Consider the following 17,493-nt stretch of genomic DNA (forward strand, 5'->3'; position numbering starts at 1 on the left):
ATTGTCCATGACTGTGTTTGATATAACCTTGTGAACTGATGAATCTTGTGTAATGAGTGACTACCGTTCCTGTCATGAATGTAACCAAAGTGTAAAACGTGACGTTAAAATCCAAATAAACAAACACAATTTGCAGTTAGACCATCTAAGAAGATCCAACTTTTTATTGTATCCTGCATATTTGTGCTGTGATAATGCTGAGACGGATTCAGACAGATCAAGAGAACTTCCACTCCTTTACCCTCCATTATCCAGTAAACGAAAGCCTCAGGGTTTAGGATGTGCAGCTTGTGAGTAACGAGTGCTGAAAGGATTTAATACTACAGTGTGTCCAGAAGAGGGAGCTATTGAGCTGCCCAGTTAAACAAAGAAACGAATCAGGATTGAACTGGTTAGCAGTGGAGACTGAAAGCCTGAAAGCATTCTTGCTCAAAGGAATAAAAATCTACTTGAATATATTAGCAAAGACATCCGAACATGTGGATCCGTGCATGTGTGGCCTCCTGTTTCTTTTCACGTTACATAAATGGCCATGTGTGGTTTGGAGCAGATGCTTGCAATTTGACCTGAGCTTAAAATGAACACTCGCCCACCTGCCCACTGCAGCTGAGGTCAAACACAGGTGGAACACGAGGAATGACCAGGGACTGAAATGTTAGTGATGAATCTACCTCAATAAACAAATGTTCAAAATAAACAGAAAACAGAACCTGTTTGTTTTATATTGTGGGTGCTTCAATTCATTAGTACTATTTTGCCCACACTGCTTTGCACCATGTTTGGTCTGATATTACAAGGTTTACCCTCTCTTCTATGTTTTCAGGTCACATTTATATATGAAGAATTTGTTCCCTGCATTATTTACTTTAGGGCGGCACGGTGGCTTAGTGGGTAGAACTGTCGCCTCACAGCAATAACGTCCTGGGTTCGATCCCCAGACGGGGTGGTCCGGGTCCTTTCTGTGCAGAGTTTGCATGTTCTCCCCGTGTCTGTGTGGGTTTTCTCCGGGAGCTCTGGTTTCCTCCCACAGTCCACAAAAACATGCAGCCAGGTTAATTGGAGACACTGAATTGCCCATAGGTGAATGGGTGTGTGTGTGTGTGTGTGTCTGCCCTGTGATGGACTGGCGTCCCGTCCAGGGTGTTTTACTGTGTGCCTTGCACCCATTGAAAAGCTGGGATAGGCTCCAGCACCCACCCTTACATAACTGTGATATTGTGGCATGATCGTTGTTGTATTTACTCCAGCTTATTATTAATTGTCTCTATTTGAGTTAATGTTATACTTCCGTTTGGTTCTAGTGTTTTCTTGGGTGAAGGTTTCATATTGTTTCAGATATGAGCAAGTGCTGTCTTGCTCCATTATATTTGGGATATTTCATCGAGATTTCTTTTATCGTGATATGTTCAATCAAATATTAATAAGTTATTTAGGTATGAACAGTTTGTGTATATACCTTGTGTATATAACCTGGTCCACCTATCTTCCTTGACGTGTCCATGGTTTATTGTTAATGCTTGGATGAATCTGAAAGTTTATTTGTTGTCTGAGTGTCCCATTCAGCTTGCCATTTTCTCTTGATGTGGTCATTTATTAGTGCTTTGATGTCTGCAGCAGGGACAGTGGTACTCTAATGGGTAGAGCGCTGCCATGCAGCCACTGTTGGGCCCCTCTGCATTCTGCACAGACGCCTCTATCTGCTAATCAGGGTACTTACGCAACGATTAAACACCCCACCTACATAGTCCGATCATCCCGCCCTAGCAGACACGGTTGCCAATTAGTGTCTGCTGCAGGCACTGCCAATTATGCCCGCTAGATGGCGCCCAGCTGACCGGTGGCAATGTCGAGTTTCGAACCGAGGAGTTCAGAACCAACATAGTTTAATGTTGTATTTCGTCTCCGATCGTTCGTGGATGGTTCTTTGTATGTTCTTGACAATGGGATAATCTATTTTGCAAGCTTCCGGTGCTTGGAGACGTTCCTTTGAGTCCGTACATATTATGCTTCTGGGTTTCTTCTGCAAAGTTTAATGCCAGACTTATGACATAAGCTTCCGCCATGTACTGTATATAGAGCTTAATTAAGGTAGTCTCCCTACTCTTGTGTATTGGTTAGCGATAACTGCCGCTGTAACGTCATTAGTGGTTTTGATCCGTCAGTGTAAATGGGCGGGTGGAGTGGATATTTTTCTCTAATTTTCATAAGTATATTGCTTTTCTTCCAGTCTGCAAGGTCCAAGATTATACTGGGTTTCCTGACTTCCCAGCTGAGGGTTTGGGTTATTATATTTAGGTTTAGCTTTAGTCCATCTATGTATAGTTTCATTCAAGCTCTATGTTGTATCATGTTTTGTCTATTGTTTAGTATTGGATGATATAATAGGTTTGTGACTTTATACACTGGATTTCTTTGGAAATTGCATAAATAGACCACTGAAGTCGTGCGTCATTCTGTAGTCCTCGTTATGCCCATATTTGGAGACCCAGGTCTAAGCCCGACTTTCAATGGCAAAAATGAATGGGGATTTCAAAAAATCGGCTCTAATGCATCCTGTGCTAAATAAACATGTTCAGAACCCTATACGTTTTGTCCTGTGTACATTTTTCTCCTGTACATCACTGGATCCATCACTGGTTGTTAAAGGGTCGTAATACTAATAATGCTACACGAAAGCTAATGCTACTGCACATTAATTAAACGTCACTGAACTACACCAATGCAAGGCGTACTATGGACCACTGAAGTCACCAAACTGGAGGTATTGACTGCAACCAAAGTCGTAACACTCAACCATCCTTGCTTTCTACTTTAATGTAGCTAGCTACTAAAAATATCACCCCACTGTTACACTGGTGAATCGCCAGCTTCGTGCGGTTATTTAAGAGGCTTCCAGTCTAGTGACGTCAATTCAGTGCGCAGTAGCATTGGCTTACATGTAGCAATATTCATATTTTGACTCTTTAACGACTTCATAATTCAGAGGATCCAGTGATAATAGACAGAAGAATCTCCATAAAACAAAATGTAACAGCTTTGGAACATTTTTTATGACTACAGGATGAGAGAGAGGCAATTTTCGAAATCTCCATTTATTTTTCCCATTCAAAATTTATCTTAAACCCGGGTTACCAAATATGGGCATAACAACATGGCGTGGACTACAAAATGACGACAGTGGTCTATAATAAATGAATTTTTTACCATTCTTGACCAACCAGCATAATATTTATGTAGCCTATTCTTCTGATTTCTGGCGATCATATGGATGGTGTTTCTCCAGAATATCATGTTCTCTTTCTCTTTTACCTTCAGCTCCTCCAAGAATAACTTTTCTATCTCTAAACCTGCTTGTGTGTTTTGATATTTGGTATGGTGTTTATGTTCTTCACATTAAAGGTGTTCAAGAGGTTTTACTAACTGTATTTAATTTACAGCACAAAGTGCATCGAGACAGAATAGAGTAAAACCGTGTGTCTCACATGAATTGGCACACGTGTATATAAATGAACGGTACTCACTGTCTGAGGAGCAGACGGCCTTGCTTCCATGAGAGCTGATTGTTTAGAGAGCCAGTGGCGTCCTTCTCATTTCCTTCATCTGTAAAACAAAGAAACAGATCATGAGTGAGAGCAGGTGTTATTATGTTTAAAAATGTTACGTTTATTCTTAATAACTTAAGAGTAAATAAACTAGATGTGTATGCTGCATGCACTGGATACTTCACTGTAAATTACCGTCATTTATTCTGATATTCTGGCACACTGACATTGTTTATATGCCAACCACTATCGGTAATGCAGTGTTTTAAAATTCAGAGCAAAGTGGAATATTCGTTCAATAGTATTGCTTGCATGTAAGCTTGTCGGGTGGATGTACGTACGGTCGGATTGTTTAATAATAAGGTGTTTGCTAATTACACATTAAACAAAAAAAACATTATTAGGATTAAAGTATGATTTCCTTTTTGTGAGCAATACTGGCTGAATATTAATACAATTTTGACATAACGCATCAACAAAATGTATAAACTAAACCTGAACCCATTCAACTGGTAAGAGCTGCACTTGATGTTCCACTTTTAAAATGATTATACCAAAGATTTACATTACATTAGCACCATTTAGCAGATGCTTTTATCCAAAGCGACTTGCAATTATGACTGAATACAGTTTGAGCAATTGATGGCTAAAGGCCTTGCTAAGCAAGGGGCCCAACAGTGGCACCTTGGCACTGTTGAGGCTTGAACCAGCAACCAGCAACCTTCTGATTACTAGTCCAGCACCTTAACCACTGAGCTACCACTGTCCGAAATAGTCTACCATAGGGCTGGGCGATTTTCACGATTAATTCGGTTAATTCGCATGAACGTTTTCACCCGATGTTAGAATGTGACAATCGTGATTGTTTACATACTTTATATTTTAATTAAAATACCAAAGTGTCACGAAGCAGAAACTGACCAGACGCTCGCGGAATATAAATCAGGGAAAGTTTAATATCAAAAGGGCGAAAACAGTGTACAAAATCAGGTAGAGTCCAAAACCAGCGAAAACCAAAACAGTAAACGGAAGACAACAAAAATTATACACGGTTAGATTCAGTAATAAGGAGCGCAAACACGATCGGCAAAACGAGACACAAACAGAAGAGTTTAATTAAGATTCACTGAATGAAACACCGCTGAACTGAATCAAAATACGGAGCCGATGAGCGCGATCAGGATTGGCTGGAAAGTAACGAATTACATTTACTCGCGTTACTGTAATTGAGTCGTTTTTTGTGTACTTATACTTTTTAAAGTAGATTTTACAGCCTGTAATTTTACTTTTACTTAAGTATGTTTTGTACTAAGAATTGTAATTCGTTACATTTTAAATCACATCCATTACTGAGTAAAAAAAATCGCTGCAGTGAATTCTGCGATAGGGAGTCGGATCTTTTGTCTCGGTTCCTTTTAAAGAGCCGTATGTATGTAACGACTCCCAAATGCGCGAATCGGTTCCTTTATTTTGGCTTAAAGGGCCGTTCAATAGAATCGAATCATTCTACGACACATAATAGTGGTTAATACAGTTTGAAAGTTTTATGGGACTAAAATGACACATTACACATCCTTAAATGTTTAAAATGTTGTATCCACCCCCCAAATCACAAACACCCCCCCCCCACCCCCCACAATGTAGATACTGATAGAGACTCACTCAGTGGTGGAAACAGCAGTACAGGCTCGTGTTCCTTTTAAGAAACCTGTAAAGAACTTTTTGTAGTTTTTTTCCTAATGTAAGGAAGTTCTGCTGGACATTATTTAAAATAAAAGTTGTTTGTGAGCTATTCTTAGATATAGATAGATAAGGATATAGATAATTTACATCTATTTTGTTTTAATTATTATTAATTATTGTGATATCGTTATTGTTATAAAGTTTGAGTCCCTTAAAAGGATAATTATAGGTGGTGCTGTTACTATACTATTTTTGCACTTCTGCAGCCTTTAATTACAATGCAAAAAAAGAGTCTTATTTTAATTGCATTATACAAGAACAAAAAAAAATCGAAATCGTAATCGACAATCGGGTATAATTTAAAAATAATCGAGATTTTTTTTTTTTTTTTTTTTTGCAAAATCGCCCAGCCCTAGTCTACCACTGTCTACCAAACAAAAGAAGTGCTTTTGTTTTTGGCCGATTTCAATGTTGTTTGTAGGGGGACGTTACCAGTATTGAAACCATTACCCTACTGGTGCAACCGTACATGATGTTTGAACTGCATTGTGTCAACCAGCAACAGAGATCCCAGTGTAAAAACAAATGACCTAAACAGCTGTGGGAACATGCAACACTACACACCTACACACCCATGTGGGTAAGCACAGACACAGGTGAGCACACACAAATGCACACACACACAAATGCACACGCGCACACACACACACACACACACACTGTAAACCTCTAATGAAAAGACCTGTGTGTGTGTGTGTGTGTGTGTGTGTGTGTGTGTGTGTGTGTGTGTATGTTTTCCCTCTATTTAGACACACACACACACAAAGTGGGTCATGGAGAAACTGCACATTAGAAGGGCAGGTGCGGGACAGCAGTAGCTTCTCCATCTCATCAACACTTCAGAGAGCAGCACACACAGAGTAAAGCTGTGCTCATAAATACTGATGAACAGCTAATCATGATGTCTGTGGTGCCAAACAAAGAGCCCATTTATATTTTATTAACTACTAAGATTAATTACAGCATCACAAGATAAAGAAATCTTTCTTTTTATTTAATTATTTATTTATTTATGTACTTATTTATTAGGATTTTAGCGTCATGTTTTACACTGTGGTTACATTCATGACAGGAACGGTAGTTACTCATTACTAGGGATGTAACGATTCACCACAACACAGTTAATAACCGATTCCATGATTCAAATCGATTTGACATGTAAAATGAATCGATATTCACTTTAAACAGCAGAGGGCACTGGTGCTATACACCTCGTCTGGTTGACGTCACTGGCGCTATACGCCTGGTTGCCAAATTCAAGGATTTTCAGCCAAATTGAGCTTAATTCTAAATTGTTTTGCATAGTTTGTACCTACCTCAGAAATAAAAGGGCATTTATTATTTAGATAAGTAAAAGATAAGCACAAATACAGTATTTTATTATATATATACAGTGTATCACAAAAGTGAGTACACCCCTCACATTTCTGCAGATATTTAAGTATATCTTTTCATGGGACAACACTGACAAAATGACACTTTGACACAATGAAAAGTAGTCTGTGTGCAGCTTATATAACAGTGTAAATTTATTCCTCCCTCAAAATAACTCAATATACAGCCATTAATGTCTAAACCACCGGCAACAAAAGTGAGTACACCCCTTAGTGAAAGTTCCTGAAGTGTCAATATTTTGTGTGGCCACCATTATTTCCCAGAACTGCCTTAACTCTCCTGGGCATGGAGTTTACCAGAGCTTCACAGGTTGCCACTGGAATGCTTTTCCACTCCTCCATGACGACATCACGGAGCTGGCGGATATTCGAGACTTTGCGCTCCTCCACCTTCCGCTTGAGGATGCCCCAAAGATGTTCTATTGGGTTTAGGTCTGGAGACATGCTTGGCCAGTCCATCACCTTTACCCTCAGCCTCTTCAATAAAGCAGTGGTCATCTTAGAGGTGTGTTTGGGGTCATTATCATGCTGGAACACTGCCCTGCGACCCAGTTTCCGGAGGGAGGGGATCATGCTCTGCTTCAGTATTTCACAGTACATATTGGAGTTCATGTGTCCCTCAATGAAATGTAACTCCCCAACACCTGCTGCACTCATGCAGCCCCACACCATGGCATTCCCACCACCATGCTTGACTGTAGGCATGACACACTTATCTTTGTACTCCTCACCTGATTGCCACCACACATGCTTGAGACCATCTGAACCAAACAAATTAATCTTGGTCTCATCAGACCATAGGACATGGTTCCAGTAATCCATGTCCTTTGTTGACATGTCTTCAGCAAACTGTTTGCGGGCTTTCTTGTGTAGAGACTTCAGAAGAGGCTTCCTTCTGGGGTGACAGCCATGCAGACCAATTTGATGTAGTGTGCGGCGTATGGTCTGAGCACTGACAGGCTGACCCCCCACCTTTTCAATCTCTGCAGCAATGCTGACAGCACTCCTGCGCCTATCTTTCAAAGACAGCAGTTGGATGTGACACTGAGCACGTGCACTCAGCTTCTTTGGACGACCAACGCGAGGTCTGTTCTGAGTGGACCCTGCTCTTTTAAAACGCTGGATGATCTTGGCCACTGTGCTGCAGCTCAGTTTCAGGGTGTTGGCAATCTTCATGTAGCCTTGGCCATCTTCATGTAGCGCAACAATTCGTCTTTTAAGATCCTCAGAGAGTTCTTTGCCATGAGGTGCCATGTTGGAACTTTCAGTGACCAGTATGAGAGAGTGTGAGAGCTGTACTACTAAATTGAACACACCTGCTCCCTATGCACACCTGAGACCTAGTAACACTAACAAATCACATGACATTTTGGAGGGAAAATGACAAGCAGTGCTCAATTTGGACATTTAGGGGTGTAGTCTCTTAGGGGTGTACTCACTTTTGTTGCCGGTGGTTTAGACATTAATGGCTGTATATTGAGTTATTTTGAGGGAAGAATAAATTTACACTGTTATATAAGCTGCACACAGACTACTTTTCATTGTGTCAAAGTGTCATTTTGTCAGTGTTGTCCCATGAAAAGATATACTTAAATATCTGCAGAAATGTGAGGGGTGTACTCACTTTTGTGATACACTGTATATATATATATATATATATATATATATATATATTTTATTTTTCCCTTTTTCTCCCCCTTTAGCGCATCCAATTGTTCAATTTGCATCGTGCTTCCTCTCTGTCTATGCCGAACCCTGCCCTGACCGAGGAGATCGAAGCTAACCCGTATCCCCTCTGAAACAAGAGCAGCAGCCGGATGCATTTTTGCCACCCACACATTGATGAGTTTGGCGCCACCTAGCGTTGCATGTGGAGAGACACACCCTAAGGGCACTCTTCCTCATCTCTTGTGTATACGCCTCTTAATCAGCCGGCAGAGGTCGTAATCGCATTCTGACAGAGAGAGACCCACCCTCTCCGGTCTCCAATACCCCCCCAGACGGGGATCGAACCCAGGACCTTCTTGCTGTGAGGAAACAGTGCTACCCACTTAGCCACCGTGCCACCCACCTCATAACAGAAAAATCTAGCTTTGCAGAAGATTATAGAGTTGTACTCTTATTTACTTTTGGGGGTTAAATATTTCAGATTGCAACTTTATGTTAAAACAAAGGAAATAGGCACTCTGGGTGCAGCGGGCTAATATGGTAGCCCACCACTGCTGAGATACGAGTGGCTAAGTACACACACACAGTCATGTTAGGCTACACCTGTATGGGAGGGAAATGGTCAGAAATTCATTGCCATGGTACAACTGCTGCCTCTGCTGTCTAGCAGAGGCGCCTGGACTGGCAATGGATGATCTGGAGAGCTTAGTGTGTCTCTCCAAACGCAATGCAGCTCTCTGAAACGCCTTCGCTGAAAGGTGAAGAGATGTGGCTGGCAACTATGAGCATTAAATGGGACGCGTTATAGTCTCAGTCCTCCTCAGGCTGTGCGGAGGTGAGTTACTAGTGGCATGATTCCAATGGAAGGAAATTAAAGACAACTAGATAATTTATATATATATATATATATATATATATATATATATATATATATATATATATATACAGTGTATCACAAAAGTGAGTACACCCCTCACATTTCTGCAGATATTTAAGTATATCTTTTCATGGGACAACACTGACAAAATGACACTTTGACACAATGAAAAGTAGTCTGTGTGCAGCTTATATAACAGTGTAAATTTATTCTTCCCTCAAAATAACTCAATATACAGCCATTAATGTCTAAACCACCGGCAACAAAAGTGAGTACACCCCTTAGTGAAAGTTCCTGAAGTGTCAATATTTTGTGTGGCCACCATTATTTCCCAGAACTGCCTTAACTTTCCTGGGCATGGAGTTTACCAGAGCTTCACAGGTTGCCACTGGAATGCTTTTCCACTCCTCCATGACGACATCACGGAGCTGGAGGATATTCGAGACTTTGCGCTCCTCCACCTTCCGCTTGAGGATGCCCCAGAGATGTTCTATTGGGTTTAGGTCTGGAGACATGCTTGGCCAGTCCATCACCTTTACCCTCAGCCTCTTCAATAAAGCAGTGGTCGTCTTAGAGGTGTGTTTGGGGTCATTATCATGCTGGAACACTGCCCTGCGACCCAGTTTCTGGAGGGAGGGGATCATGCTCTGCTTCAGTATTTCACAGTACATATTGAAGTTCATGTGTCCCTCAATGAAATGTAACTCCCCAACACCTGCTGCACTCATGCAGCCCCAGACCATGGCATTCCCACCACCATGCTTGACTGTAGGCATGACACACTTATCTTTGTACTCCTCACCTGATTGCCGCCACACATGCTTGAGACCATCTGAACCAAACAAATTAATCTTGGTCTCATCAGACCATAGGACATGGTTCCAGTAATCCATGTCCTTTGTTGACATGTCTTCAGCAAACTGTTTGCGGGCTTTCTTGTGTAGAGACTTCAGAAGAGGCTTCCTTCTGGGGTGACAGCCATGCAGACCAATTTGATGTAGTGTGCGGCGTATGGTCTGAGCACTGACAGGCTGACCCCCCACCTTTTCAATCTCTGCAGCAATGCTGACAGCACTCCTGCGCCTATCTTTCAAAGACAGCAGTTGGATGTGACGCTGAGCACGTGCATTTAGCTTCTTTGGACGACCAACGCGAGGTCTGTTCTGAGTGGACCCTGCTCTTTTAAAACGCTGGATGATCTTGGTCACTGTGCTGCAACTCAGTTTCAGGGTGTTGGCAATCTTCTTGTAGCCTTGGCCATCTTCATGTAGCGCAACAATTCATCTTTTAAGATCCTCAGAGAGTTCTTTGCCATGAGGTGCCATGTTGGAACTTTTAGTGACCAGTATGAGAGAGTGTGAGAGCTGTACTACTAAATTGAACACACCTGCTCCCTATGCACACCTGAGACCTAGTAACACTAACGAGTCACATGACATTTTGGAGGGAAAATGACAAGCAGTGCTTAATTTGGACATTTAGGGGTGTAGTCTCTTAGGGGTGTACTCACTTTTGTTGCCGGTGGTTTAGACATTAATGGCTGTATATTGAGTTATTTTGAGGGAAGAATACATTTACACTGTTATATAAGCTGCACACAGACTACTTTTCATTGTGTCAAAGTGTCATTTTGTCAGTGTTGTCCCATGAAAAGATATACTTAAATATCTGCAGAAATGTGAGGGGTGTACTCACTTTTGTGATACACTGTATATATATATATAGTGTATCACAAAAGTGAGTACACCCCTCACATTTCTGCAAATATTTCATTATATCTTTTCATGGGACAACACTATAGAAATAAAACTTGGATATAACTTAGAGTAGTCAGTGTACAACTTGTATAGCAGTGTAGATTTACTGTCTTCTGAAAATAACTCAACACACAGCCATTAATGTCTAAATGGCTGGCAACATAAGTGAGTACACCCCACAGTGAACATGTCCAAATTGTGCCCAAAGTGTCAATATTTTGTGTGACCACCATTATTATCCAGCACTGCCTTAACCCTCCTGGGCATGGAATTCACCAGAGCTGCACAGGTTGCTACTGGAATCCTCTTCCACTCCTCCATGATGACATCACGGAGCTGGTGGATGTTAGACACCTTGAACTCCTCCACCTTCCACTTGAGGATGCGCCACAGGTGCTCAATTGGGTTTAGTCCATCACCTTTACCTTCAGCTTCCTCAGCAAGGCAGTTGTCATCATGGAGGTTGTGTTTGGGGTCGTTATCCTGTTGGAAAACTGCCATGAGGCCCAGTTTTCGAAGGGAGGGGATCGTGCTCTGTTTCAGAATGTCACAGTACATGTTGGAATTCATGTTTCCCTCAATGAACTGCAGCTCCCCAGTGCCAGCAACACTCATGCAGCCCAAGACCATGATGCTACCACCACCATGCTTGACTGTAGGCAAGATACAGTTGTCTTGGTACTTCTCACCAGGGCGCTGCCACACATGCTGGACACCATCTGAGCCAAACAAGTTGATCTTGGTCTCGTCAGACCACAGGGCATTCCAGTAATCCATGTTCTTGGACTGCTTGTCTTCAGCAAACTGTTTGCGGGCTTTCTTGTGCGTCAGCTTCCTTCTGGGATGACGACCATGCAGACCGAGTTGATGCAGTGTGCGGCGTATGGTCTGAGCACTGACAGGCTGACCTCCCACATCTTCAACCTCTGCAGCAATGCTGGCAGCACTCATGTGTCTATTTTTTAAAGCCAACCTCTGGATATGACGCCGAACACATGGACTCAACTTCTTTGGTCGACCCTGGCGAGGCCTGTTCCGAGTGGAACCTGTCCTGGAAAACCGCTGTATGACCTTGGCCACCATGCTGTAGCTCAGTTTCAGGGTGTTAGCAATCTTCTTATAGCCCAGGCCATCTTTGTGGAGAGCAACAATTCTATTTCTCACATCCTCAGAGAGTTCTTTGCCATGAGGTGCCATGTTGAATATCCAGTGGCCAGTATGAGAGAATTGTACCCAAAACACCAAATTTAACAGCCCTGCTCCCCATTTACACCTGGGACCTTGACACATGACACCAGGGAGGGACAACGACACATTTGGGCACAATTTGGACATGTTCACTGTGGGGTGTACTCACTTATGTTGCCAGCTATTTAGACATTAATGGCTGTGTGTTGAGTTATTTTCAGAAGACAGTAAATCTACACTGCTATACAAGCTGTACACTGACTACTCTAAGTTATATCCAAGTTTTATGTCTATAGTGTTGTCCCATGAAAAGATATAATGAAATATTTGCAGAAATGTGAGGGGTGTACTCACTTTTGTGATACACTGTATATATATATATACTGTATATATATATATATATATATATATATATATATATATATATATATATATATATATATATATATATATATATACACACACACATTTTCTCCCCTTTTTCTCCTTCTTTTAGCGCGTCCAATTCCCATTGTGCTTCCTCTCTGCCTATGCCGATCCCTGCTCTGACCGAGGAGATTGAAGCTAACCCACGCCCCCTCCGACACGTGGGCAGCAAGCCGTATTCATCTTATCACCCACACGTTGATGAGTGTTGTGCCACTTAGCGTTGTGTACGGAGAGACACACCCTAAGAGCACTCTTACCTCATCTCTGTGTAGGCGCCTCTAATCAGCCAACAGAGGTCGTAATTGCACCGGTCTGACAGAGAGAGACCTATATCCGGCTTAGTCCCGCCCATCTGAACAACAGGCCAATCGTTGTTCAAGTAGCCACTCAGCCTCAGCCAGCAAGGCGGAGCTGAGATTCGATACGATGTATTCGAGATCCAGCTCTGGTTGCAGCGTGTGTTTTTACCGCTGCGCCACCTAAGCGGCTAGAAATCAGGAATTCCTGAAGTTAGTTCATCATCTACCAACTTGCAAATGCATCCGAAGTAAACTACTGATAAAACAAAAGGACAAATTCTTACCAGAGTCGTAGCTTGGAGGCTTCATGTCACCCTGATTTAACTCCGTTCCATATTTTAACTTGTGGAATTTTGCTCTGAAAGAAAAAAATACACATCATAAACGCAAGGTCAATGCTCTGAAAATCCTCTAACCAAGACCCCCAGTCTTAGAGGCAGCAAAGCAGCCCCAAAATATTATGGATCTTTCACCATGTTTTACTGTAGGTAGGGTGCACTTCAAAGGCTTTATTTTATGCACCGCAAAAGAGCTCTAGTCTTCTGTTTATAGAACAGTTTCCCATAAGGATTGTGGTGTGTCTATGTACGTTCGGGCAAAGTTCAGTTGCTTGTTTTTATGCTTTTCTTTAAAGTGGTGTCCTCCTTGGTCTTCGCTCACAGAGCCCTGTTTGTTCAGTGTGTGGAGTATGGTACAGGTTGAAACCATCACTCCAACTTTATCCAGCTCATCCTTTTGTATGGTTCTCTCAATCGATTTTCCTTCATACACCACGTCCTAGAAGGTTCTTGACTGTTCTGCGAGTAGCAAACTTGATAACATTTTAAAGTGTTAAAGCCAGGATGCCAAGGAATAGAATATTTGAAGATATTCTTGTACTCTTTAGACTGCTTGTGCTTGTGATAGTTGCATTTCTGGTTTGCTCAGACTCTCTTGTCTTTGCCATTGTAAACAAACAAAACAGGGAATACAACTGGTCTGTTTAAACATCAAAGCCATCATTCATAGGCTAATTAAAGTCATGTGAGTACTGACAAGGTGGACAGGTGAATCTAATTTCTGATTAACAGGTTAATCTGATTTTGTCTTTTGTTTCAAACTGAGCCAAAACTGCCACTAATCTTACCCTGGCATCGTTTTAGATTTCTATGCATTTTCTATATTTATTTTTATCAGCAGTTTCAATAAACACTATTTTACAGATATTTTAATACTGTAATTAATATTTAGGGGTGCCAGTGGTGTTGACCATAACTGTACAATTCCAATGACACTCCAAAATCAAGTGGAAAACCTTTTTTAAACTATGAATTACGTTTGTGACAGTGGTAGCCTAGTGGGCAGAGCTTTGGGCTATCAATCGGAAGATTGTCGGTTCAAATCCAGGCTCTGCTATGCAACCACTGTTGTGTCTTTGAACAAAGCCATCAACCCTGTCTGCTCCAGGGGCGCCGTACAATGGCTGACCCTGCGCTCTGACCCCAGCTTCCACTATGAGATATGCAGGTAAAAAAGCATTTCATTATATTGTACATGGGGCAGTTGTAGCCTAGCGATTAAGCTACTGGACTAGTAATCAAAAGGTCACTGGTTCAAGCCTCACCACTGCCAGGTTGTCACTTATCCTTTAATTGCTTAGACAGTATACACTGTATACACTGATCAGCCATAACATTAAAACCACCTCCTTGTTTCTACACTCACTGTCCATGTTATCAGCTCCACTTACCATATAGAAGCACTTTGTAGTTCTACAATTACTGACTGTAGTCCATCTGTTTCTCTACATGCGTTTTTAGCCTGCTTTCACCCTGTTCTTCAGTGGTCAGGACCCCCACAGGACCCCCACAGAGCAGGTATTATTTAGGTGGTGGATCATTCTCAGCACTGCAGTGACACTGACATGGTGGTGGTGTGTTAGTGTGTGTTGTGCTGGTAAGAGTGGATCTGACACAGCAGCGCTGCTGGAGTTTTTAAACACCGTGTCCACTCACTGTCCACTCTATTAGACACTCCTACCTAGTTGGTCCACCTTGTAGATGTAAAGTCAGAGACGATCGCTCATCTATTGCTGCTGTTTGAGTTGGTCATCTTCTAGACCTTCATCAGTGGTCACAGGACGCTGCACACGGGGCGCTGTTGGCTGGATATATTTTTGGTTGGTGGACTATTCTCAGTCCAGCAGGGACAGTGAGGTGTTTAAAAACTCCAGCAGTGCCAGCACATACACACACTAACACACCACCACCATGTCAGTGTCACTGCAGTGCTGAGAATGATCCACCACCTAAATAATACCTGCTCTGTGGGGGTCCTGACCATTAAAGAACAGCAGGATAGGGGTCTAACAAAGCATGTAGAGAAACAGATGAACTACAGTCAGTAATTGTAGAACTACAAAGTGCTTCTATATGGTAAGTGGAGCTGATAAACTGGACAGTGAGTGTAGAAATAAGGAGGTGGTTTTAATATTACGGCTGATCAGTGTATACAGTGTATACTGTGTAAGCAATTGAGGGTGACAACAGATTTTAAATTGGGTGTCCAAGTACTTTTAGCCATTTAGTGGATGTAACAGGCGAGGAATGCCGAATTAACACTGCTCAGTCAGAACCCCTAGTAGATGTGCACATACAGCTGGAATGCACCTTACACACACGTCTGAACTTGCAGAAACAATGACTGCATGACCGGCGAGTTTCCACATCACCCGATTTGCTGTCTGCCCATTGTTAGCCGCCTCCATTAGCTGGTGAACGAGGGAAAGACGGGAAACCGTAAACCCTGCCTTTTTCGTAGCGGTGACTCACGGCGGAGGATGTGACGGGTGATGTCACCGTACGAAGCCACACTTTGTGTTGCCATAGCATTCGGTTGGCTCAAGGTCAAAACCGAGTCCCTTTAAAACTATATGAATGGCTTCTTATCTGGAAAGGCAGGAAAACAGGCCGGACACAAAGAGAACAGGGCGCAGTGAAAAGCTGAAGAACTGATTCATTGTTGGAACAGTCGAGGCTCGGGTGAGGGTGGAATTAAAGTGGAAATGATGTTCAACAAGGCCTAATATTGCAAACAGAGCAGCGGTAAACAGCAGTAGGGGTTTGTTTTTGTTTGTTTATTAGGATTTTAACGTCATGTTTTACACTTCATGACAGGAACGGTAGTTACTCATTACACAAGATTCATCAGTTCTCAAGGTCTTGAACAATTTTGTCTCTCCAATTCACCTCACTTGCATTTCTTTGGACAGTGGGAGGAAACCCACGCGGACACGGGGAGAACATGCAAACTCCACACAGAAAGGACCTGGACCGCCCCACCTGAGGATTGAACCCAGGACCTTCTTGCTGGGAGGCGACAGTGCTACCCACTTAGCCACCGTGCCGGCCCTGGGTTGTTTTGAAGGACACTTTTGGCATGCATGGTACTTAGACATGCTGAAGCTAGTTTATAAAGAGAGGTGTGTGTGTGTGTGTGTGTGTGTGTGATTAGAGAGGATGTGATTGTTAAAATGACCTCTGGAAACCTTAAACCTTAATATTTGTTACACTTGCATATTCATTTATTTATTTATTAGGATTTTAACGTCTTGTTTTACACACTTTGGTTACATTCATGACAGGAACGGTAGTTACTCGTTACACAAGATTCATCAGTTGAAATACAGTCATGGACAATTTTGTATCACCAATAAATCTGACTGCATGTCTTTGGACTGTGGGAGGAAACCGGATTCAGACAAATTCCACTCAGGAAGGACCCTGACCGCCCCACCTGGGGATCAAACCCAGGACCTTCTTGCTGTGAGGCGACAGTGCTACCCACTGAGCCAGCGTGCGGCCCTTACACTTGCATAAGATACACTCCATGGACGAAAGTATGTGGACACCCTTCCTAAAGACAGGTCTTCTCATCCAACATCAATGCCTGAGTGTTTTGGTGTTCTTTTAAATAAACAGGCACCACCAGAGCTGGGATTTCAAATACATCTGAATGAATGAATCTCAGCTCTGCCATCCGGCTGGGCTGGGAGGCTACATGAACAAACGATTGGCTGTTGTTCACAGGGTGGGATGAGCCGGACCAGGGTTTCTCATAACTGGTGCAATTATGACTTCTGCAGAGTTGGGGAATAATGCGCTGATCAGGGTGTGGCTCTCTGAACACAAGGCTGATCCGCATATGAACTTGACTCATGCAGGTGAAAAGATGACGTCGGTACTGCACACGTGTCAAAGGGGGTGTGTGTCAGTTGCGAAGCTCCTCAGTCAGCAGTGGAGGGTTGTATCGGTAGAGGTGAAGCGTGACGCAATCAGGGTAATTGGATACGACTAGATTAGGGGAGAAAATTGGGGGGGAAATCAGAGAAAAATAAATAAATAAATAAATAAATAAATAAATAAATAAATAAATTAACTGGCACATATTTTCAGGCAATTTTGTAAAGAGACGTTTTATGTTTAAATATAAGGTATTAAAGAACACTTTTTAAAGTATGCAGAGAAACTTAAGATAAAAAAATAATTGAATTTAATTATTTAATTAATTTAAACTTAAAAATTAAATAAAAAATTTAACTATTTAAAAAAAAATGAA

The 17,493-nt window shown here is 42.1% G+C and overlaps 1 protein-coding gene across 2 annotated transcripts in view; it reads right to left on the reverse strand.

The window, feature by feature from the left end:
* The window catches only part of LOC134325967 (striatin-like), an 85,112-nt gene that overhangs the window by 25,548 nt on the left and 42,071 nt on the right, over positions 1 to 17,493 (reverse strand). For both annotated transcript variants that reach the window (XM_063008160.1, XM_063008159.1), the window contains exons 3-4: positions 13,182 to 13,255; positions 3,522 to 3,600 (exon numbers count right to left, since the gene is read on the reverse strand). In XM_063008160.1, coding sequence (XP_062864230.1) covers positions 3,522 to 3,600; positions 13,182 to 13,255 — 153 coding nt within the window. The remainder of the gene's footprint in view (positions 1 to 3,521; positions 3,601 to 13,181; positions 13,256 to 17,493) is intronic.

The sequence above is a fragment of the Trichomycterus rosablanca genome, chromosome 14 (assembly GCF_030014385.1).
Source record: "Trichomycterus rosablanca isolate fTriRos1 chromosome 14, fTriRos1.hap1, whole genome shotgun sequence".
Classification (NCBI taxonomy): Eukaryota; Metazoa; Chordata; class Actinopteri; order Siluriformes; family Trichomycteridae; genus Trichomycterus; species Trichomycterus rosablanca.